This window comes from Nelumbo nucifera, chromosome 3 (genome assembly GCF_055504915.1).
Source record: "Nelumbo nucifera cultivar China Antique chromosome 3, China Antique-T2T, whole genome shotgun sequence".
Lineage (NCBI taxonomy): Eukaryota > Viridiplantae > Streptophyta > Magnoliopsida > Proteales > Nelumbonaceae > Nelumbo > Nelumbo nucifera.
In genome coordinates this window covers 44167172-44192145 of record NC_142651.1, presented here as the reverse complement: position 1 = coordinate 44192145, position 24974 = coordinate 44167172, and the positions used below count along the sequence as shown (strand labels likewise).

At 37.2% G+C, this 24974-nt stretch overlaps 1 protein-coding gene across 14 annotated transcripts in view; it reads right to left on the bottom strand.

Moving 5' to 3' along the window:
• The window catches only part of LOC104612863 (protein transport protein SEC23 C-like), a 102701-nt gene that overhangs the window by 8255 nt on the left and 69472 nt on the right, over positions 1-24974 (bottom strand). For 7 of the 14 annotated variants that reach the window (XR_016083922.1, XR_002023532.2, XR_737853.3 and 4 more), the window contains exons 8-11: positions 17370-17447; positions 13960-14121; positions 13557-13820; positions 9788-9892 (exon numbers count right to left, since the gene is read on the bottom strand). Coding sequence is in view for 5 of the 14 variants with exons in the window: in XM_010280480.3 (XP_010278782.1) it covers positions 9788-9892; positions 13557-13820; positions 13960-14121; positions 17370-17447 (609 nt within the window). In the remaining 9 variants the exon portion in view is untranslated. Of the gene's footprint in view, positions 1-5718; positions 6753-9787; positions 9893-13556; positions 13821-13959; positions 14122-17369; positions 17448-24974 lie in introns of those variants that run through there. The other 7 variants (XR_016083925.1, XR_737854.3, XR_737856.3 and 4 more) reach the window with 7 other exon arrangements.

The following is a 24974-nucleotide window of genomic DNA, read 5'->3' as shown; positions in this document are numbered from 1 at the left end:
AGCTACTCTGTTTGAGGTGAAAGATCTAGGCCCTTGAGGTATTTTCTTGGAATTGAAGTTGCCTGCTCAAAGAGGGGTATCTTCATTTCTCAAAGGAAATACATCCTAAATCTTCTTTAGGACATAGGTAAACTGGGAGTAAAGTTAGTTGATTCTTCTATTGATCCCAATCACAAGTTGGGTAATTGTGATGGGGAGGCAATAAAAGATGTGAAACAGTTCCAAAGGCTTATGGGAGAGCTTTTGTATTTACCTATGACTAGACCATACATTGCAAATGTTGTAGGTGTCCCCAGCTAGTTCATGCATGCTCCAAAAGTTGCTCAAATGGAAGCCACAGAGATGATTCTTAGGTATCTCAAGAAGTATCTAAGGGCTGGTTTACTCTTCTAGAAGTATGGACATCTAAAGGTGGAAGTGTATATAGATGCTGATTGGGTGGAAACTTTGCCACATGGAGGAGTAAGAAGCAAAGTGTGGATGCAAGATCCAGGGCAGAATCAGAATATAGAGCTATGTCCCATGGTGTTGCTGAAATGTTGTGGATAAAAAATTTGTTAAATGAGTTGGGATTTGCTGTTGGCAGTCCTATGTCATTGTATTATGACAACAAGGCATCCATCAATAGTGTCGCCAATCCAGTTCTCCATGATAGGACTAAGCACATTGAAGTGGATAAACATTTTTATTAGGGAGAAGATTGAAAGTGGGGAAGTTTGCATCCCTTTTGTCTATTCTGAAGAACAAAATGCAAATATCTTCACAAAGTGTGCCTGTCCTTAGAAGAAAAAATCACTTTTACTAAGAAAACATCTCTTTTGTATCTCTCACCCCCACAATGTGTGCACTTGAGGTGCTTTTTGTCTGAACCCTTCCCTCCTTTTGGCTTGAAGAAATCAAAGATGAATGCTCAACACACTACAAATGGGTGTCTACTTGCATCTCTTTCCTTCTAACTTCCTCACTCCATACAAGATAACAAACATGCTATAAATCCAAAAGTTCATCCCTTCCCAATATTTGAGATCTTATCCCTTTGTATATAGGGTCTATGCCAACTAGGAACTTAAAAGCTCTATCTTCCTTTGTCTGTTTATCATGCTTCTCCTTATCTTTTGCATTCTCCCATTCAATCACAAGATGATGATCTAATTCCTCTCACAACCCTACCAAAGTTGCAATGTAAGTTGCTATAGACATATCCCCTTGCTTTAAGGAAGCAATATCTTGTCTTCACCTGTAAATTCTTGCATTGTTCTTCTGCGATCCATAGGTCTTATACACTTTTTCTTGGATCTTGAAGGTTGTGGGAAAGTGTTGAACAGTTCTTGCTACCCTCAGAGTCATTAAAGCAAGTAACCAAGGCATAACAATAGCATTTTCCCTACACCAAGTCGAGAATTCAGCACCCCCCTCCTTGGGTTCCTTCTTCTTTCCATTTATATAGCCCATAAGATCCCGGGGGGTAATGAATAACTTGAATGAAACAGACCATTCTCTGAAATTATATTCATCCAGCAACACATTCGTTATTTGTAGACTATGCAGGTTAGGATTGTCAAGGTTTGAGGCTCTTGCAACAGTCCTATTGTCCTTAGAAGACTCTTCTCCTGAGGTTGTTGACATGCTTCCTTTCTAACAACAACACAACAGCTGCTGCCACCAAAAAAAATGGGCCAATACCCTGCTGAAACTGAGGCCGAACTGATAATAGTACCTTGCTGGACAAAACAACACTTGCAGCCTCCCTACACCTTCCAAATTCTAGAACCTCACAATTGTAATTGGCTGGCACCAGGAACTACCCTCCAGGATAAATCTAGGACTGTCCACTCAGTCTTCCTTCTAGATTTGTTCTAAACAGATCTCTCTAGTAGTCGAATGGCTACTGGCTGCTGTAAACAAGTTCTAGTAGGGCATACACAAACTGAGAAAACCACTCTTTGTCCCTACACCCAAAGAGAAACCCTAGATACAGACCTCTTTGTAAGCAACAATCAGACCTTGGGCTTCTTCACAAGAGCCAGAAAAAAAAAAGAAAAGAAAACAGTAGAGAAAAGAGAAGAAAAAAATGCTAGAAATAACCAACAATCAGGTTGATTTGCTTTGATACCATGTTTGCTGATTTTCTAGAGAAGAAGAGAAGAGTAGAGAAGAATGAATGGGCAATAAAAGTATTCTTAGCCGACCATAGAACTTAATTTATATTAAGATTTGAACATTACATAAAAAGACTAGAATGCCCCTAATTAGTAATGGGACACCTAGACAATAAAACAATAAAACTAACCTAGGCCCATAACAGTGAAAGGGACTGAAATATAAATAAGACAAACAGTTCCACAACTACACAACCACTCGTTACAACACTATGCACGTTCCCAAATCATCTTGGTCTACTCTTTCTCATTTCATCGTCTATTGGAGCTACTCCTAGGTTCTTACAAATAACTTCATTCTTAATCCTATCCTTTCTAGTTTTTTCACTCATCCATCTTAGCATTTGCATTTCTGCCACATTCATTTTCCTCTGGACATTTTGTTTCTTAACTGCCCAACACTCCACTCCATACAACATAGCTGGCCTTACAACTGCTCTATGGAATTTTCCTTTTAATTTAAGTGGTATTCTCTTATCACATAAAAGTCCAAATGCACCCCCTCCATTTTTCTCATCCTGCTCTAATTCTTTATGACATCCTCTTTAATCTCTCCCTCGATATGAACTATTGAATTAAGGTATTGGAAATGGTCACATTAAGTTATCTCTTGGTCTCCAATCCTAAGTGTATCTTGATTTACACTCCTATTATTACTAAATTTACTTGTCATATACTCTGTTTTAGTCCCACTTATTTTAAAACAGTTAAAGTAATCAAGAAGAAGAGGAGGAAGAAGAAAGGGTTTTGTCGAAAAACTTAGGTGTGTTACTATTCACATCTTGAAGAATGCCTTTTCTTAACATTTGAAGAAAATTACAAATAGGCCCTTGAATAGGCACCCAAATACAAAAAAAACATGAAAGGACATAAATGCCCTTACACTCTCAACAATCCCCCTCAAGTTGAGCATAGATATTTGTCATGCCCAGCTTGTTCAAATTGTTGTTAAGCTTTGATTTGGAGAGACCTTTAGTAAGACAATCAGCCAATTGATCTTCAAACCTCACAAAAGGTAAACAAATCTCTCCACCGGCAACTCTTTCTCTAATGAAATGTTGATCAACTTCTTTGTATGATCATGTTGAACAAGACTGTGGGCTATGTTTATGGCTGCTTGATTGTCACAATATAATATCATTGGAGTATCAATCTACACTCCCATTTCTGTCAACAAGTTCTTCAGCCATAACAATTTGGAAACTCCACGAGCCATAGCTCTGTACTCTGCCTCTACACTAGATCGACCACAACTGATTGTTTCTTACTTCTCCAAGATACAACATTACCACCCACCGAGGTACAATAGCTAGAAGTAGACCGCCTACCATCAATAGAACCTGCCTAGTCAGCATCAGAATAAGCCTCTACCTTGAGATGCCCATGATTAGAAATAACATTCCTTTTCCTAGACATCATTTTAAATAGGCAAGTATTCTATTCACTGCTTGCATACGAGATGATCTAGGCTTGTGCATATATTGGCTAACCACACTCACAACATATGATATATCTGGTCTAGTCAAACACAAGTAGAGAAGGTGACCAACAAGTCTTTGATACATAGCTTTGTTAGGAAGGACATCTCCATCATCAACTCCCAACTTATGATTGGGATCAATCAGAGTTTCAATTGGTTTACAATTCAATTTCCCTACTTCCTGAAGCAGATCAAGGACATATTTCCTCTGAGAAACATAAATGCCTCTCTTTGACCTTGTGACTTCAATCCTTAGGAAATACTAAATATTTCCAAGATCTTTAATTTCAAATTCAATAGCAAGAAAAGACTTTAGTTCAGCAATTCCAGAGATATCATCCCCTATGAAAACAATCATCAATATATACTATCAACATAGTCGCTTTTCCATTTGCTCTCCTGATAAACAAGGTATGGTCAGCTTGAGATTGAGAAAAGCCAATTTTTAAGATAGCTTTTCTGAATCTGTCAAACCAAGCTCTAGGGGACTATTTAAGACCATAAAGGGATTTCTTCAAACAACAAACCTTTCCTTCACTCCTAGGGATGTTCACTCCAGGAGGAAGTTCCATGTAAACTTCTTCCTGAAGGTCGCCATTAAGGAAGGCATTCTTAACATCCATTTGATATAAGGGCTAAGAATAATGGGTAGCAAGAGACATGATAACTCGAATTGAATTCATCTTGGCTACTGGAGCAAAGGTTTCCTGATAATCAATGTCGTAAGATTGAATGTACCCTTTTGCCACAAGCCAATCTTTATACCTTTCAATTGATCCATCAGCTTTATGCTTCACTATGTAAACCCACTTACATCCAACAGGAACTTTGCCCACTGGAAATGAAACAATTTCCCATGTCTGATTTTTCTCAAGCGCTTCCATTTCTTGGTTCACAACATCATTTCAATGAGGGAACTACACTGCCTTAGTAACACTGTGAGGGATAAAAACAAAAGCAATGGAAGAAATATAGAAACAATAAGAGGGAGATAAGGTACCAAAAGAGAACATAATTTGAGATAGGATATTTAGCACATGTCCTTTTTACTTTATGAATGACAATAAGAAGGTTAAGGTCAGAAACCACACTAGAAGGTTCAATAACAGGTTCACTACAAGTATTAGAAACAAGAAGAGGTTCAGAATCTAGATTACCTAAGTTTGGGAAGTCGGATTGTAATGGACATTCAATCTCAAGAATCATCCTCTTTTTCTATCTAACAAATAACTGGTGCCAAGACCGAGGAATAGGAGGCACGGGAGTATTACTACCACCACAAGGAGGCATAGAAGGATTGACAATACCCATTACAGCTAGAGCAGGAATCGACATACAAAAAGGAGTTTGATCTTCACTAGCATTTTCCCCCTGAAGAGAAGGATGAGAAGAGGAAAAGAAGGGAGTATGCTCAAAGAATGTAACATCTTTGGACACATACCTTCTTCCAGAGCGAGGGTCATAACAATGGTACCCCTTTTGGATTGAAGAATATCCCAATAAGACATACCTAACAGACTTTGGATCAAATTTCAACCTAGAATGACTCATGTCATGGACGAAACAGACCCACCCAAAGACCTTAGGAGGAAGATGGAAGGTATCCTCATCAGGAAGAAGAAGCTGATGAGGAGACTGGAGATGAAAGGTCCGCTAAGGAAGTTTGTTAATAAGATATACAGTTGTTTGTGTGGCATCCCCCCAAAATTGAGTTGGGACATGCATCTGGAATAACAATCCCTTGGCAACTTCAACCACATGTCTGTTTTTCCTCCCTAATACCCCATTTTGTTGGGGGGTATGAGGACATGAACTTTGGTGAATTGCTCATTTCTCTTCAAGGAAAGTTTGTAAGTGCTTTTGAAAGTATTCCTTGGCATTGTCAGATCTAATAATCTTAATCTTCTTTTCAAATTGTGTCTCCACCATATTAAAAAAGCCTTTTATAATTAAAGGAACTTCATCTCGGCTCTTTATTAAATACGACCAGGTATACAACGAGTAGTCATCAACAAAAAGAATGAAATATTTATAACCACCCATACATGGAATAGAATAAGGTCCCCAAACATAAGTATGTATTAAATGGAAAGCAACATTACTTCTCTTATTACTTGCAAAAATATGTGGTTCTACATTGCTTTGATAGTTGACAGACTTCACATTGTAGACCGGAACTAGACAATGGCTCAAAAAGACTAGGAAACAAAAACTTCAATGAACCAAAAGACACATGCCCAAGACAGTGATGCCACAATTTCAATTGACTTAGTTTTTCATCATGACAGGACTCAGACTGACACATTAACCCAAACTTTGGAGACTGATCAAGAAGATAAACTCCATCGGCTTCATGTCCACTGCTAGTCGTCTTCCCCGTACTCAGATCCTGGAGGACACAATAAGATGGAAAGAAGGTTTTAGAACAATTATGGATTTTGTAAGTGAGCTAATAAATAAGAGATTTCTATGAAGTTGTGGGACATGGATAACTGATTTCAGAGAAAGGTTGTTGGTAAGTTTAACTTCACCCAAACTCGAGATTGGGGTCTGAGATCCATCAGCAATAGTAATCTTACCTTTCCCTGAAAAACGTTTATACGTGGTAAAGTAGGAAGGCATACCAGTCATATGATCAGTAGCTCCTGTGTCAATTATCCAAGAGCCAGAGGATGAGGCATGACACGCAAGTGTAGTACCTGATCTTGCAAAGGCACTAGAAGGTGTATGTGAATCAACAGATGTAGGCAACCCATTCTTTTCAAGATGGAGCAAGATGCCTCTCAATTTTTCCATCACATCAGAGGTGTCATGAGTAGATGCCTAAGCAGAAGAATTTCCCTCAAGCATGTGAGTTTGAGAATCATGACTAATTGTAGCAACATGAGCATTTACCTTCTTTCCGATTTTAAACTTCTCAAGCTTTAGGTGGGGATTTAGTTTCCAACACCTATCCTTGGTGTGCCTTGGCTTCTTGCAATATTCACAAACTACCTCTTCAAGTTTACCAGAACTCTGTTTGGGTTTTGTAGACACAAGAGTTGTATGCTCACTGATAGGAACTTGCATCATGGCAATCCTCCTACTTTCTTCATTCTACACCAAAGAATATGCTGTGGAGGGCGACAAAATATCAGCACTAAGGATGTGTTGCCTGGTGAAATCACAATTCAAATGCAAAATAGGGGAAGCGATAAAACAAAAGAAAAGAAGGTGTTGGCGGCAAAATAGGGGAAGAAAAAAAAATTCCCAAAAATGTTTTAGGGATCCAAAAAATCTGAGACTGCTTCCTATAATCTAAAAAATTTACCACAATTCAAACGCAAGTAGATTTAACAGCAACCAGCCCACCATGTGAGCATGCAAGCCCTAAACTCCAAATCTGTATTTTTTTGCCAATTTTCATCTAAAAAATCCAACAAAAATGTAAAAGAGTTTCAAACCTCCATGAAATGTATATCAAAATTCCTCTAAAAATGAGGCACATCAATGGGTGTCAAAACCGCAAATGGACGCCGCCGACTGTACGGGCTGCTGACATCAACCGGTGGCGTGCTGACGTCAGCGGGTTCATCTGTGAATCACGACCAACGGTTGATGCTCTCCTCGATCTTCCGATGCTTTGATACCAAGAAAGGGTTTTGTCGAAAAACTTAGGTGTGTTACTGTTCACACCCTGAAGAATGCCTTTTCTTAACATTTGAAGAAAATTACAAATGGGCCCTTGAATAGGCACCCAAATACATAAAACATGAAAGGACATAAATGCCCTTGCACTCTCAACAAAAACCTCTTGTTTCTAAAGCATTTATCCATAAGCTTAATTTTTCATTTAATTCTTCATTAGTTTCATCAATTAAAACAATGTCATCTGCAAAAAATGCACCATGGAACTTCCCCTGAATATGTTTAGTCAATTCATTTATGACCAATGCAAATAGATAAGAGCTAAGTGTTGAACCTTGGTGAAGACCCATAGTAACTATAAAATTTGAAGTCTCTCCCATTAATGTTCTAACATTGGTTGTTTCCCCCTCATATATCCTTAATTAAGTCTATATACATATTTTGAACCCCTTTCTTTTCCAAGACCCACCATGTTATCTCTCTAGGAACTCTATCATATGGTTTGTCTATATCAATGAACACCATATGAGGATCTTTCTTTTTCTCTCTGAACTTTTCTATTAATTGTCTCAAAAGAAATATAGCTTCCATAGTTGATCTCCTTGGCATAAATCCAAATTGGTTCTCTAATTCACTTGTTTCAAGTCATAATCTTTATTCAATTATTCTCTCCCAAAGTTTCATGGCAATGGTTCAAAAGTTTAATACACTGATAATTATTACAACTTTGTATATCGCATCGCCTTTGTTTTTAAATAAAGCACCATACAATTGTTTCTCCAATCATCAGTCATCTTCTTTTCTTTCACTATCTTATTAAATAGCTTTGTTAGCCATAACGAGCCTACCTCTTCTATTCATTTTCATACTTCTATTGGAGTCCCATCAAATCCTAATGACTTTCCCTTCTTCATCTTATTTAGTGTCTCTTTTACTTCAATAGGCCTAACTCCACAAAGGTACATATTATTTTTAACACTACTAGTATTACTAGATTCTGCTCCATTAGCCCCCTCTCCCTGCTATTCATTTAATAATTTTTCCAAATAGTTTTTCTATTTTTGTTGATTTCCTCATCTTTTACCAAGAATCTTTGATCTTCATCTTTAATTCATCTCTGCCTTTCCTTTCCCTTAGCTTTACAAGTTTATACATTCCTTTTTCTCCCTCTTTAGTGCTTAATTTATGGTAAAACTCATCATAAGCCTTACATTTAACTTCATTTATTTTCCTTTTAACTTCTTTTCTTATGGTTTTATATTTTTCACAGTTTTCTACATTTTTAGATTTTTGTCATTCTTTATAGCATGCTCATTTTAATCTAATTATATTTTGAACCTCTTCATTCCTAAGACATCCTTTGCTACTTTCTTTATATCGTTTTCCAATTCAAGCCAACCATAATTAATCTTTCCATTTAAATTTCAATTCCCTTCTATTATCAATCTATCTCTAAATTAAGCTAGCTTTTCCCCTTTCAAGTTTTCCCACCTAAGGAAAAAAATATATTTGATTTATGTTTGACCCCCTTATAAATGTTATTAAGTGTTCATCATTCTTTTGGAAAAAGGTGTTTAAAATTACCATATCATGAGCCCATTGTACCTCCTAATTCATTCCTTTCCCCAAACCCAAATCCTCCATGCACCATATCATATCCTAAATTTCTTTTCTCTACATGCCTATTTAAGTCTCATCTTATAAAAGTATTCCCTTTATTTGGAATTTCTTGGATTAATCCTTCTATGTTTTCCCAAAATTGTCTTTTAATGTTTTCTTCTAGACCCACTTGAGGTGCATAAGCAATAATTATGTTAATGATTTCCTTACCTAAAACAAGTCTAATTACACCCCCTTAGAACTTTGCTTCTCTTAATATATAAGTTATTACAGAGCTTAGGAGGAGAACTCGACCAGCCCTAAAGGAGAGTTCGAATTACCCTAATATGGTGCCAAACTGATCCAAAACTGAGTGCTGAAAAACTACAAAAAAAAGTTAGCAGTGTGATTTCCATTGGAGGAATCAATTTTGCTAGTTGGATTGACTTTATCAGTAGAAATTTTCATCAAATAATTCAGATTTGGGGAGCAAATTTTGAGCAATTTACAAATATGAAATAAGCAAAATTAAAAACAGTAAGATAATCCATGGTAATCTTGTTGATAATGTGAATTAAAATTGCTTTATTTCTTGCAATTTCACTTTAAGTTCTGCCGGTCTAGCTTAGGTGCAACAGAGGTTTTAGAAGCTTATTTTCTGGTTGAGGCAATTAACTTTGATGGTTCATGTTTATGGAACCTATTGTATATCTTGACTTTGAGGCCTTTCCTGGTTAATATGGTTTTTGGAGTTTTTCTTTTTGTTCCTAGTATTTGGTTCCTATACTATGGATACCCTATTTACTCTTAATAAATCTTCTGTTATCAATTTATAAAAGAAGATGATCTAAAGTATATTGCAAACAATTTTTTCCAATCTTTATAATTAACACTGCCATTGGTATGGCAAGAAAAAAATAACCTGAGAGCCATATTGATCACAAATAACTAATCGAGTGACTGGAAAGCGCTCCTTGAGTATTGCATCTGCATCATCACGAGGATCTTGCAGCAACTGGGCAAATGCCTGCAAAGTACATGAACTTAAAATATTAGAAAGAAGCAATAAATTACCTTGCATCACTAGGTTGAACGCTTGAAGATACTTAACTGCATTGGATAACAATATCATGTTATCAATGCTGCTAATTAATTGAAAATATTAGTTAGTGGTTTAATGTATGACTTCCAAAGAAACATTTAATGGGAGAATGGTTAAAAAAGGAAAAATAGTAATGGTAGACCTGTGATCTGGAACTATTGGCTTAGGAGCAATGATTGGTTACTCTCTTTCTAAATGGGACAGAAAACATAGAGGTAAATGGTATTATGAAAATAAAATAGATTTATTCTCAGAAGAATTTCAGGGAATGGTCTTCTTAAAGGCAGAACAGAAAAGGTGAAATAGATACTTGGGTTAGAAGAAGCCTAATGCAGTAAGAAGGTTTAAAAACAAGAAGCAACACCGGATTCTCCAAGTTTCAAGAGTTTCCAGCAGATTAAAGGTGGGACTTGTGGGGGTTGGTCCTACCAAGAAAATAAATAAATCTAGGAAACAAAGGCTGCATTATCATGGTCAAGGAGGGGGGGGGGGGGGGTTAAGAAGGTTCTTGTTGGGGTTTGGGTTGCGTATTGAAGTTTTTTTGTTGGTTGGATCTTAAGGGGTTAGGGTTGATTTTTATTTCTTGGGCATGCTCTGTTGGGACTTTTGCTTTGAGTGGGTTTTGGATTTTTGGGTGCTGATTTTGGGTTTGATTGGAAGGGCTTATGGTTGGTGGATTGTTGGGGTCTGTATTCTTTCTTTTTTGTTGGGTGATGTCTAATCACCATCTTTGTCATCTCTTTTTTCCTCTTAACATATTTTCTTTTTTATTTATTTAAAAAAGTTAGAGACAAGGGGAAGAGAAAAAAAAAAAAACTTGCTGTTATCCATCAAAATATAAAAAGGTTAAAAGAAAACAGAAATCTTTAAACAGTAAAAGAAGTTGTGCATCAAAAATGGCATTTCTGGAGTTAGCATGATGACCTACAGAAGTCAAGGTAACTATTGGATATTTTGGAAATAGCTTGAGTGCAAAAGCTGTTTTTCCTACATTAGAAAGCTCTTATTGATCTAGTGCTTCCATTTCGTCAATCATTGAGCATTTTGACCCCTCAAGCAATCCAACCCAATGGTCCCAACCCAAACCCGACTCTACTATTTCTATTGTACATATGTATTATTGTTCCGCAACATACTATCATAATCCATTTGTCATAACTCTTAAGCCCTAAACTAAATGACAAGTTGTTATTAGTGATTTTCATTCCCTAATTTTATGATTTTAGATTTTCAATAGGAGATCTATCATAATTCATAATGGACTAATCATTTGAAACATTCATTCTTTCATTATTGCACCAAAAGAACCAATAAAAACATATAATAAGAAAATACCAATAAAAAAACATGGTCAATATATGATCATAGAACTTGAATTTAGGATCCTAATCAAAGATCAAAAGAATTTAAGAGATTTTAAGAGGATGAGAGAATGGTAGGGTTGGGCCCAACCTGATCCCAACCCAACTCGAAGTTAGGGGATTTTAGGTTGGGTTACAAGATGGGTAGGGGTTGGGGGATCAGAACCATGGGTTGGGCTGGATTGAAGAAAAATCTACAATAAAAACAGATGAATCAACTAGTCCAAAAGGCTTTTATGGAGATTGGATGTTAGCAACAGGTTACATGGATTCATGTATAAATGTCCAAATGTAACATGCACAAGGTGTCTGAGTTACAACTACCAAAAACAAGGGTTCAAGGATTTTTGTAATATTACTTATTTTCAAATTGTTTTTTAGAATATGTTTTGTTATCAGACCTGTATTAAATCAAATAAACACAGAAAAATGCCTATAGAAGTTCCTGGAAGAAAGAAAACAGAGACGAGGAAGAAGAGAAGGGAAACAAAGAGAATAGGGCTGAACAGTCTCTCCCAAGAGAGACAAAACTTCTGCCCCCTATATGTTTCATTCATAATGAAAAATATAATTACAATATTACCCCTGATGCTATACTTCAAGAACAGAGACAAAAAACAGTAAAAAGAAGGGAGAAAAAGACCAAAATAACCCTAGAACAAACACTGAATTTTACCATGTTTCTTATTTTTGAACTTGATTGAGAAGATAACAAATTAAAGCATAAATTAATGTACAAATCCTAAAGCTTTATAAGAACTCATAGTGGGCAATGACTTGTGTACGACCATTTCTGATAAGCAGGGAATACCCTAATCAATGATAAAAAAAGTTTCCTGAAATGCAACAATGCCTAACATTTACAATAATAAACCAGCAAATGTTTTGTCTTTCCACCTGGGTCTTTCCTGTTCAAAGAAAATGGATCTTTTCAGTATTAAGTTTTATCAAAATCATAAGTTTACAAATTATTCCCAGGTTCTAGCCTAAGAATTTGAGATCTTGTAGTCACATTTCGGAAAGATGGTAAAAAGAAGAATCCCCTCAAGTTCATTTTGATATGTGTCTGTGCATAGGGACTTATAATTCTTTCAATGTTCCAAAGAGTTCACTTAATATAGTTAAAAAGTCCAAAAAGAATTCAACTAAGAACTAATTTATCAAAGGGTCCATTAATGCATATTGTTAGAAGTTAACAATGTCTTTAATCAAAGAAAATCAGAACAGAAAATGAGGAAAAGATGTTCAGAGCTAGAGAAGAAGGAAGTGGAAGAAAAGCACAATGAAGAAAAGAGAATTGTAACTCTCTTTAGCCCCTCGATTCTTCTATTAGATTCATAATAAAGAACATAAAATTACATAAACACCCTTATAGGGTGTCAGTTAATAAACATAAAGGTAAATAGTTAACAGGCCCATTAACATAAAATAAAATAAAAGAGGCTGTCTAAGAACTATTAACAGCTGGACCATCATCTCTACAATCAGGTTACCAAAAAAAAAGACTATCCTTAAAAGCTCCCTGCCTACAAAGGCTATCTACAAAAATACCAGATAATCTTGGACCCTAGTGGAATGAAGGATGCAATTTCAAGAAGAACAACTAGCCTCTACATAGGTCCTACAGAGTCCCTTATCCTCCATAAACAATCTGTTGATTTACCTCAAGTATAATCGTCTTGAATCCCCTAAATAAGGATGGTCTAATATCCTTTCAAAAATAAGAAATACTTTACCTGAGAACAAGAGAGAAAATTTGATTATTTGAACCAAGAACAAAGGCTGTTTTGAGGTTTCTAAAAGGAACATATAATTGGTTAAAATTTCCATTTGTACAACCAAATTTTAGGTTTCAGAAGAAATGGAATGGATAGATGAGGGCTTGTTTTGAAATATCATACTTCATGACTTGTATTAAATTGGATGTGAACTAATTCTGCAGGAACTTTATGTCTCTCATCTTCTCATTAGTGTTGCATGATGGTCCCAACTGAACGAATGGACAGAAAATGGAAAGGAAAAAAGAATGTAACTGAAGGCTTCAAAGTGTGTAAACAAAACTTCTCACCATATTGCATCAATGGAGATAAAGTAATGCTGATAAACTATTTAAGATGCCTTGAGGCTCAAATGAGCACAAAACCTTAACTAGATGTACATAACAGGATTCCTCAATTAGTAGCTAATGATGTGCAAGAAGATTGTATTCTCCTGTGTGTGCATAATACCTTATGTTCTGGCAGATCTTGGTATCCAGCATTTCGCCATTGTGCAATGGTCATTCCATGAAATATAACAACAGTAAAGTATGAATCCAGTAGTAGGATCCTATCAGCACCAATGGCAGCCACATCAAGAAGAGCTGGTTCTGGGTCCTTCTGTAATGTGTAAGATATCAATGATGGTTGAATCATAACAACTGAATTGGAAACATTTTCTCGGTACAAGATCATTCTAAAATATGCAGTTTCATCTGGGCTATTGTTAAAAATCTGCACCAAATAGACAAACCATTATTTTAAATGGAATTTTATACAAGTATGGTACTCAAAAATAATCATACAAAAATAGATCTAAATTCCAAAGAATACCTAAAGTGGTGAACAATAACTTACGAAGACTGTAATGTACCTGGACAAACTGAGAACGTCGTAAATGGAACATAAATTGTGGAAATATTGAAAAGCGTGGAGACAAGCTGAAAGTGGATGGCCTATCTTTTTGGTAATCACCAAACCGAGAACATAAACGTATCAATGACTTATCCAGCCATTGGATAGGATCAAACTCAACCTGCTTCGAAATAAACACTTCTAATCATAGATATAACAGTTAAACAAAGATTGATTAGGAGGAATGCAATTTTTTAAAGATAAAGTAAAATTTTTTGTTGATGAAAATTTACAAGCAGTACAGAAAATCCCTCCTAGAGCAAAAGCTATAGGCTGGGGATTCCACCCAAATAGATCAGATTACTAATACAATCTCAAATATTATACATGCTTCTTTCATTTGAAATCTGAAAAGGTGATTGGTGAGCAAACTCAGTGGTTGCAGATAGCCAAGAGCCAATCCTCCTCAAAACCCTTCTAAGGATATCATCTTCATTTCCAAACTTCTCAAAAATTCTGTCCTTTCTTTCTGACCAGACTGTCCTTACCACCACCACAGGAATCGACTCTCAAATGATCTTTCCTCTGCTACTAAGGCCTCTAATGGGTCAGATGGACAATAAATCTAACACATATCTAGGCATGATCCAACCATGATTGGCTGACATAATAAAATGCATCCAGATTCTAACTTGTCTTTTGTGAGGCATTTTCTGAAAGTAATTGACCAAATCAGAAAGGAGATTTTAGGAGGAACATTTGACCTCCAAATAACTCTGAGGAAAAGCAGAACCCTTCTCAAATTCTTTGCAAAAGGCTTAACCAAAAAGCTCCTACTGTTCATCAACTCCATCATAATTCCCAATCTTGGAAATTTCGATGGAACCAGGGAGTCCATATCATGCTGCCTCCCATTCCTGTTTTTTTTCTCTGATAGTAAAAGGAAAATTACATTACAAAGAAAAGGATTCAAACAGGTAAAGAGATTTCACCACAAAAGGAGTATATCCAAAGATCCCAAAAACCAAAAGAAAGACATGGAAAAACAAAAGCAAGGATCTATCCACTATAATACTCTAATAACTCCCACAACTTCTCCCCAAAATCATTTCTGCTCAAAATTTTGAATTTGGAATGAGCAAGGGCCCACTCCATCAAAGAAGGACCAATATCTGTCATTAACATGACATCATCTCTTGTCTTCAAAGGTTCTCTTATTTGGTTCTCTCCAAATGCCCCAACAAACTGCAAAAGGAATGATCTAAAATGCCCCAAAAAACTCTTCAGTAGGCCATATGCATGGCACTACCTCCTGTATATAAGAACCCTAGTGAACGGGTTGTAAGTGGTGACATTTGTTTACCATTTGTGAATTCTAGTGATCAGTTAGCTGATTTCTTAACTAAAGGGGTTTCTTGGTCCAAGTTGGAAGACAATATCTGAAAGCTTGGCAATGTGTAATATCTAAGTTAAATGTATTGAGAGGTGTCATTGTGAGGGTACTTTTGTCACTTTCAACATTATACTAATTGAGGGTTAAGTTTTGATTTTTGTGTTAGTATAAATGATAATGAGAGGACTGTGCCCCATATTTTTGCCTCTTACAAATTTCTCATTCTTTTCTCCTCTCCTTTTCTTCTTAAACTAAATCACTGACAAATATATCTGAAAATCACGTCTTTTTGCATGTTAGTTTTCACAAGATTCAACTGATGATGCATTGAATAATTCAGTCCTACTCTTGCTCTTGGTGGCCATATTTTAGGATAGGCAGAAATAGTTAATGGTGGGGCAGGCAAACTGAATGGTTTTTTCCAAGAAGTTTGAATGGGGTCATATCTTATTTGGTAGCTGAAGTAGGGGTACAACTTGGGTGGACTTGGTTGAACACAATGTTTTAAAAGCGCAAGGTGAGGCACAAACCTTTTTGAAGAAAGACACAAAAATGCAAAAAATGGTAAAAATCAAGAAAAATCCAAAATATTAAAAATATTAAACACAATATTAATTAAAAGCATAAACTTAAATTTGAAAATAAATAAAAACTATTATCTCAAATTAAAATACTTGTATGACATAAAACATATTTAAAATGAAAATTTAAAAATAAAATCAAGCATAGCATATAAAACATATTCCAGCCTAAACATTATGCATTCTTGATTCTATGAGCTGCCTTTGTACCAAGCCCCTTGAGGCCAGCCTAAACAAGTCCATATTAAGGTCTTAAATTCTTAATTCCTATAAAAAAGGTTTTATAACTTAGGTGTCTTTGAAAAATATATTTTATTAGGATGAATGAATGAGAAACATTAGCAAATATGGACTTGTTTGGGCTTGCCTCAGGGGGTTTGGTACAAAGGTGGCTCATAGAATCAGGAATGCATAATGTTTAACATCACATTAGCTATTTAAAGTAATGCAATTCGGAAAAAATAAAGAGATTAAGAGTTTACATGATTGAATATATTTTATATGTTATGCTTTATTTTATTTTTAAATTTTCATTTTAAATATGTTTTACATGATATGTTTATGTATTTTAATTTAAGACAATAGTTTTTAAAATATTTATTTTAAAATTTAAGTATATTTTTAATTATATTGTGTTTAATATTTTGAATATTTTTTGGCTTTTATTGAATTTATTTACCATTTTTTTGCATTTTTGCACCTTGCTTCAAAAAGGCGCGTGCCTCACCTTGTGCATTGTGCGCCTTGGGTGCAAACTGGCCCTTGCATTTTGTTTTTTTTTTTGCTTTTTGCATATTGTGCTTTTAAAATATTGATCACAACAATTTAAAACTTTATTTTTGATAAAATGACCTTAATAAAAATGATAAGAAGTGTTTTAACCAAAATTATCTTATATACAACCTATGAAATTTACCCTTTTGACAAATAATATAACAAAAATTACAAGAAAACCAGGAGGCCTTTATATGTTATTAACCATATAATCAGCTTGGAACAGCAAGAACCGGTCCCAACCCAATTATTAATTGGGACAAAACCACAGAACTAGAACTGACATAATCGGTTCAGTTGGTTCAGTTCTGTTGGGTAGACCCCACCCAATGACAGCCCTAACTATATCTAGTCTACCCCTCCCAAGACCCTAGATAGCTGGAACCGATGTTATTTGATTCAGAAAATAAAATACCCAAAGGTAGACACATTGTCCTATTATGAAAATTTTAAAAAGTTTCACTTAAAGCCTAGATGACTTCAGTACGAACATACATACATACATACATACATACATACATAAAGCCTTGTTAAAGATGATGTACATAAGTAAATAAGCACTCAAATATCTACTAAACAAGATCATTCATTAATGAAAAAAAATTAGGTGTTCCGGGGAACTATTTCTAATATCCAACCAAGTTAAATAATGAACAGAATTATGTAATTGATTTGCAATACCTCAGTTTCCATTTTCAAAGAAACTAGACGTGTCATGACTACCGCAGCTGCTTCTTGGTCAAACCCAGCAATTAATTCCTGAAAAGAGTCATCAGTTTCCATGTTGAATTGGAACTTTAAAATACTGGAATATTTTAAAGGAAGCAATTGAAAAACAAACCATAGGAGAAGCAGGAAAACCAATGTAAGATTACTTACAAAGATCTCGTTTCTCTAGAATATATAATGTTAATTGATTTCTGTAGAGATGATGTGCCGAATGGGCCACAGTTTCCTTCTTTTTATTTAGTTCTGTTTATGCTTTATTTTTGTGATTAATGGTCCTTAGTTATGGGCCTCCTTTCTTTCTTTTCTTATCGCTTTTAATGCTGGCCACCCTATTAAGGGTATTCATGTAATTGTATTCACATTACAATCAAAAGAATAAAAGATCATTAGGAAGACTGGACAGAGGTTCGTTGACTCTCTTCCTTCTTCCCTTTCTTCCTTTCTCTTCCATCTTATTCTTCTACACTTTTTCTCTTCCATCTTCCTCTTTCTTTTCTGCTTTATTTTTGGATTTATACAGGTGGGGTTCACAACTTGATATTAGAGCAAGGTTCCTACCTTCTTTTTTTTCTTCCTATTTTAGTCCCATACATAGGTTGTACGGAGAGCTGATTGGTTGATTGATTAACAATTATTCAGCCCAATTAGAGGAGGTTTCTGGAGAAGATTGTAGAGTTTCCATCTTCCTTCTTTTCTCTTCCATCTTCCTCTATACCCAAGGCAAGTTCTTGGAGAGTTTCCCAAAAACCCTAGCTAATTGAAGAGTTTTTGGATTAAAGGGTATAGAGAGAGTTTGGAAGTGACGCTTGGGGCAAGAAATAGAAGTTTCTTGATTACCTTCGAGATCAATCCAAGTTGGAGAGGCTTCTAGAGCCTCTGGTAGGAGCGGCTAGACTTTCTCCCTTTCTCCCGAGTTGGGTTTGGTGAAATCCTATTTTTGGCTGATTGAAGAGCAGTTTTGACCTTAGGGCAGTTAGTCTTGACTAGTAACACCTTAATTTTATTTTCATTTGTTTCCGTTTGGCCAATGGAGCAAACTGGAGGTGAGATGAAATGACCTACAAACTCCAGGTTTGACCTAGGAGGGTTTGTGAAGACTCAATTGGGGGAATAACCTTAGTAAAGTTAGACGGGACTAATTATTTGGCATGGTCTCAGTCAATTAAGATCCATGTCTACAATGGAGGGAAATGGGGGTACACCACTGGAAGTAAGAAGCAACCTAAGGAGGATAACCCTACCTATGAAAGGTGGATGTAGGAAAGTTATACAATTGCAGGCTGGTTAGTAAATTCCATTCAGTCTCATATCAGCCAGCATTATCTATGAATGGGTATTGCAAAGGAGGTGTGGGATAGAGACACAAAGACTTATTCCCAAAAGTTAAATGTTACTAGGGCTTACAAGCTAAAGAGTGATGTGAATAATCTAAGACAAGGAGAGAAGCCTTTAGCAATTTACTTCTCTATGCTTAAACCTCTTTGGTAGGAGATTGACCTGATGGAGACTGTTGTGTGGAGGTGTATCAAGGATGTTGAGACTCATAGGAAGTTAGTGGAGAGGAACCGGGTTTTTAACTTTCATACTGGACTCAACCCAAAGTAGATATTTTCAGACTAAATATTCTAGCAAAGGATGAAGTAACCTTATCTCAGGCTTATGCTATGATTAGTAGTGAGGAGAGTAGGAGATAGGTGTAGGTTGCAGAAGTCCCAATTGATCACTTTGCCAATGTTGGAAACATGGAATGAAGCCAAGGGCTACCACTGAGAAGAAAGATGTAGTGTCTAAGTATTGCAAGAAACCTAAGCACATGAAAGATACCTGTTAGAAACTACATCTAGAGCTCATACTCTTAGATTCAAGAACAATAATAATGGCAAGAAGAATGGGAGTGGGAAAGGTGGCAATGCCAATGTAGCCACCTCTTCTAAGATTGAGAAAGGTTCTAGTGATGAAAAATTAGTAGGGGAACAGCTTGCAGGCACTAGAATAGAGTATGAGAAGTATGGCCAACTCATTAGCCACTTAAAATCTACCATTGCAAGTTTGCAACTACTACCTCCTTAGGAAATGGTTCTTCTATTTATGCACATTCAAGTAATCGTAGGATCCCTGGATAATTGACTCTGGTGCCTCTAACCATATGACTAGTGTGTCCCATTTATTTTCTACTTACTACCTTTTACTTGGTCAAGACAAGTCACCTTATCTTCATTTCTTCATGTTCCTAAGCTTAAGACTAACTTAATTTCGGTTAGTAATTTGACAAAATCCATAAACTACATTTTAACTTTTTTCCCTTCCTACTATGTTTTTCAAGACATCTCGAAAGGTGATTAGGAGTGGCCATGAGGCGATTGGGATATACTTGTTGGATATGCCTAAGCAAAGTCAAGTATCACCTCAAAGAACAACCTTTGGTTCTAATGTGTCAGAGTTAGTTAATCGTATTATGTTATGTCATTACCATTTGGGTCATCTTTCTTTTTCTTCATCGAGTCTTTTGTTTCCAGCTTTATTTAAAGAAACTAAGTTGTAGAAATTCTTATCCTACAAGTAATAAAAGATCTACAACAATGTTTTAAAACGCGGAGGCATGACGCGAGGCGTTCCACTACCTAGAGGCGTGAGGCGTAATTCAGAATGCAAGAGGCGTAAGCCTCCCGAACACAAGGAGGCGTAAACCTTCTTAAGAGGAGGGGGGTTAGGAGGAGGATGAAGAGGAAGGGGGGATCTCATTTTTTTCTTTATTTTTAATAAAAATCTTTTCTATTAAGAAGAATAAAGAACCAACATGTTGAAGTAGCCAGGAGTATCCTTTTTGCCCCCCATGTTCGAGTGAAATTTTGGGGTGACGCAACCATGACAGCTATCTTATTAATTGCATGCCTTCTCTAGTCTTGGGGTTCAAATCCCCCTTTGTTGTTTTGTTCTTGATGGTGATTGTTAAAGTGAGCCGAATAAGGGTAGTTTAGTCATCTTATCTTTGTTAAGTTGTATGCTTATGTGGCAGTTTTATTAGAGACACTCTGCCCCACACTTAAGTAAGGGCAGTTTAGTCTTTGTAGAAAATAGAGACTAATTACTATTAAGGGGTCGACTGATAGGGTTTACCCATCAGATTCGACAGTCCCTTCTTTTCCTTCTTCTTCTTCTCTTCTTCTTCCTCTTGCTGGTTCGGGTTACTGTAGCAGAAGTCGAAACATGGTATCAGAGCCATGTTCCTGACCTACTTCAGTTCGTGAAACATCTCAGCAGTGTTCGTGACCTCTCTTTCTTCGTTTCTGGGCTGTCAATGGAGAAAACTGGTTCGTCCTAGGTCTGAAACATCTCAGCTCGTCTCTCTCTGCTGCGCATAACCTTCTTCATTAAGAAAAATGACATCAGCAGTGAATGGTTGGTTGAGATTCTCAAAAGGTCGGTTATTTCTTCTCCTTGTGCTGCTGGTATTTCTGGGTAGAAAATCTTCAAGAACCTGCTAGTACGGATCAGAACCTAGAGAACTAGGTTTATTGTTGCCCTAGTTCTTGGAGAAAATCCCAAGAACGGGCTGTGTGTACAGTAGCCGAATGGTGTAGGGGCTGCTGTAAGTTACAGAGTGGTGTAAGGGCTGCTGTAAGTGGCCAAGTGGTGTAAAGTGTAATGCAGTGACCTAGCCAAGTTCCTTGTGGTCGTGTAGTGCCCTCTTAAAGGTATTAAACAGGTCTGTACCGGGTGTAACAGATATGACTATGTGGTGGTGCTTGTGATGCACAATTTTTATTGAGTGGTTGTAAGAGGGTTTGCATGTGATTAGTAAGTGTTGAATTGATGTTTATGTGGTTCGTGGTGTTGTGAAATCAGTAGTAGTGTGAACAAGAACAAGGCTTGTGTACCTATTATTGTGTTTGGGGGCTATTATAGGTGCTGGAACATCAAACTCCTAATAACAGCACTCAGTTTGTAGCTGAGAATTCAGGTTAGAGGCAACGGTGAAAGAGTACCATGGTAGCAATGGGAGATAGATATAATGATCAGAAACCTAGTGTGGTGGTTCCCTCTGACTACCTAGGTGTACAGATGACCTCAATTAAACTGAATGGAGAGAACTATGTTCCATGGGCCAAATCAGTGGAAGTTTTCCTTAAGGCAAAGAGGAAAGTGAAGCATGTAAAAGAAGATAAACCACCGGCTAACTCTCAAGGGTTTGATGATTGGGAACAAGAGGATGCTCAAATCATGACCTGGCTATGGAATAGTATGAAACCCAAAATTAGTGCCAACTTCATGTTCCTAGATACGACTAAGGATATATGGGAACATGCTAAGAAGCTGTATTCTGGACAAGATAATACTACAAGGGTATATCAACTTTATCAGGAATACTTTGATTTGCAACAAGGAAACAAAACCCTAGAAGAGTACTATGCCTGCATGAAGAATATAAGGAATGAACTCAATGTTTATCGTCCCCTCACTCCAGATGTTAAAGTTCAGCAACACCAGAGGGAACAACTAAATGTTACAAGATTCTTAGTGGGGTTGAAATTGGAGTATGAACCAGTTAGAGCCCAAATATTAGGGAGCTCTACCCTTCCTACTCTTGAGGAAGTATTTGCACGGCTTCGTAGGATTTCTTTGGGACAGACAGAGAATCCCACACAATCTGATAGATCAGCACTTGTGATAGCTAGAGAAAGTGGACATGGTACAAGAGGGGGAGGACATGCCTCCCGAGGAGGCCGTGGCAGTTCCATGTTTGGCTGGAGTGGTGGTCGTGACTCAGGGGGAGGCCGTGGCAAAGGAAAGAGTAACTCTGCAAGGAAGTGTACTATTGTGGCAGGGAAGGACACACAGTGAATTTCTGTTATGATCTACATGGCCCTCCCTCTAAATGGGCTAATCATGCTATAGCTGGTGAGGTTGATATCAGTGATAGTAAACAGGCATACCTAACTCCTTCCACATCTACATCTGCTTCTGGGAGGGAGATGGTGAGTGTACCGCGTGATGAGTATGAACGGTTCCTTCAAACCACTTCACAGCATACCACTGCTACTCTTGCCCACTCAGGTATTGCTTGCATGTCATCTAAAACCTCTCCCTGGATTAATGACTCTGGAGCCTTTGATCACATGACCGGGACTCCAGGTGTGTTCTCTTCTCTTTCTGAAATTTCCACATCACAAACTGTTACACTTGCCAATGGCTTCTCATCTCTCATCTGTGGTGTTGGTAATGTTGACATGGCTTCTCTTCTTTTATCATATGTTCTATATGTACCTAAGTTTCCATTCAATCTTATGTCTGTTAGTAAATTAACCAAGACTCTTAACTGTTCTATTACCTTCCTTCCTTCCTCTTGTGTTTTTCAGGATCTCAAGACGGGGAAGAAGATTGGTGGGGGGCATGAAGCTGGTGGATTGTATTATCTTGATGGTGGTGGATCCTCAATTGCTCTTCAGACTTCACTTACTCCTCTACAGTGGCATTGCCGACTGGGACATCCTTCTCTCAAGGCACTCAAGATATTAGTTCCGTCTTTGAGTCATTGGTCAGTTTTACAGTGCGAGTCATGTCAGTTTGGGAAACATCGTCGTGTTTCCTTCAATCCTAGAGTTGAAAGTCGTATGTTGAGTCCTTTTTCTTTGGTTCATTCCGATGTTTGAGGCCCGATCAAAATAGAGTCTTATAATGGGTACAAGTATTGTCTCTTTTATTGATGATTGTTCAAGGATGACATGGATTTACTTAATGAAAGAAAGAAGTGAATTATTTTCTGTTAACAGGTGTATTATATGTACTGTACACAAGCTTAGTACCCACAGGGGTATTTTTGTAATAATGTAGAGATATTGTTATGTACGGCCAGAATAGTATAAATACAATGCTTCACTCGACTGAAGCTAAGTTTTGTTGAGGCCTTAACTCAGTTGCCTCTTGTTGTTCTTCTTCTTCTCCTTCTTCTTCTTTCTTCTTCTTTTCTTCTTCTCCTTGGTCTCCTGCTCAACATGGTTATCAGAGCAGGACCGTCCAGGCCTAGAAAACAACTAGCTGAGGTCTCTCTCCACTGCTGTGTAGAAGCTATAGTCCTGATGCTTGAAGACAAGGAAGAGGAAGCTTTTCTAGTGCTGCGATCAGTCTCCACTGCCGAGTAGGGCTCTGCTACAAGTAAGCTGACTACTCAACTTCCTAGCGCAGAAAAAGGGTTCAGCTACATGTTTTTTTTTGCTGGTAACTGGGGTTGCTTCGGCTAAGAGGACTGTAGAAAACCATCCCAGATGTTCGAAGGAAAGCTCTGACCTGAAGGGAAGTTCGAGTCCATGACTGTACTGCCTATTCACAGTTCGGGTGACCTAGGTACTGAACTGTTTTTTTTCCTGTTTATGGTTCTCTTCTTGCACGACTATTAATGTCCCAAAATCTGAGTAGGGACTATTCCCCTTCCTCCGATTGTATGTTGCCCTAGTCAGCTCTTTAAGGGGCTGTTGATGAACCCTAGAACTTGAGTGACTGTTCGGCTGCCCTGGAAAGTGGATATCAGCCGATTAGGTGTGGTGAATCACCACTCGTATTGCTGTTCCTACTGTGTTTTCTTTTTGGGGCTGAGAAGCTGCATCAAAGTTGTGGACTGTAGGTCATTCAGACCTGGTTACACTGCATGTGCAGTTTGTATATTGTTCTGTGGACTCCTACACAGTGTAGGTCATAAACCCTAGTACTGCAGCTACAGTGTTTGTGCTTGGTTCTCTGTGAGCCCGAAAATCAGCAAGTGTCTAGTTGTGGATTGTTGCAGCTCTATAAGACTGTGCTTTGGTTTTGTGTACTTCTAAACTTAGAATCATGAGTAGTGAAGATTCAGCTACATCCGGAATCTCCACAATGCTGAATGGAATGAGTGGGAACAGTGATTTATCCTTCCCTATGGCTGTTGTTCCTCTTGACGGGTTAAACTACCTAGAGTGGTCAAGGGGGATCAAGCTATACATAACTGCAAGGGCAAAAATAGGCTACATAAATGGAAGAATCAAAGAACCACCTTCTGGAAATGCAAAACATGATAGATGGGATCAGGAGAACAATATGGTTATGTCATGGCTTTTGATCTCCATGCAACCGCAAATAAGGAAGAACTTCATGTGGGCTGAAACTGCAAATGAGATATGGGATCAGGCAAAGTCCACATATTCTGAACTTCGACACTATGCCAAGATTTATCAACTGCAAGCAGCTTCATCTATTTGTAAACAGGGGGAGAGGAATTTATTAGTTTATTACTCTGACTTGACAACTGCTTGGAAGGAGCTGGATCATTACCAGAATATTGAGTGGAAGTGTGAGGAAGATGCAAAATTGTATAAGAAGCTTGTCTCACAGCAAAGGGTGTTTGCCTTTTTACATGGTCTCAATCCTACCTATGAACCCATCAGGGTACAAATTCTAAGTTCTAAGGATCTTCCTTCAATTCAGGAGGTCTATGCTCTTGTCCAGTCTAAAGAGAGCAGAAGGAAATTGATGAACAATACCGGAGGGGATGCAATTGTGTTGGCGGCAAAGGGGGGTCTCTTTACTAGT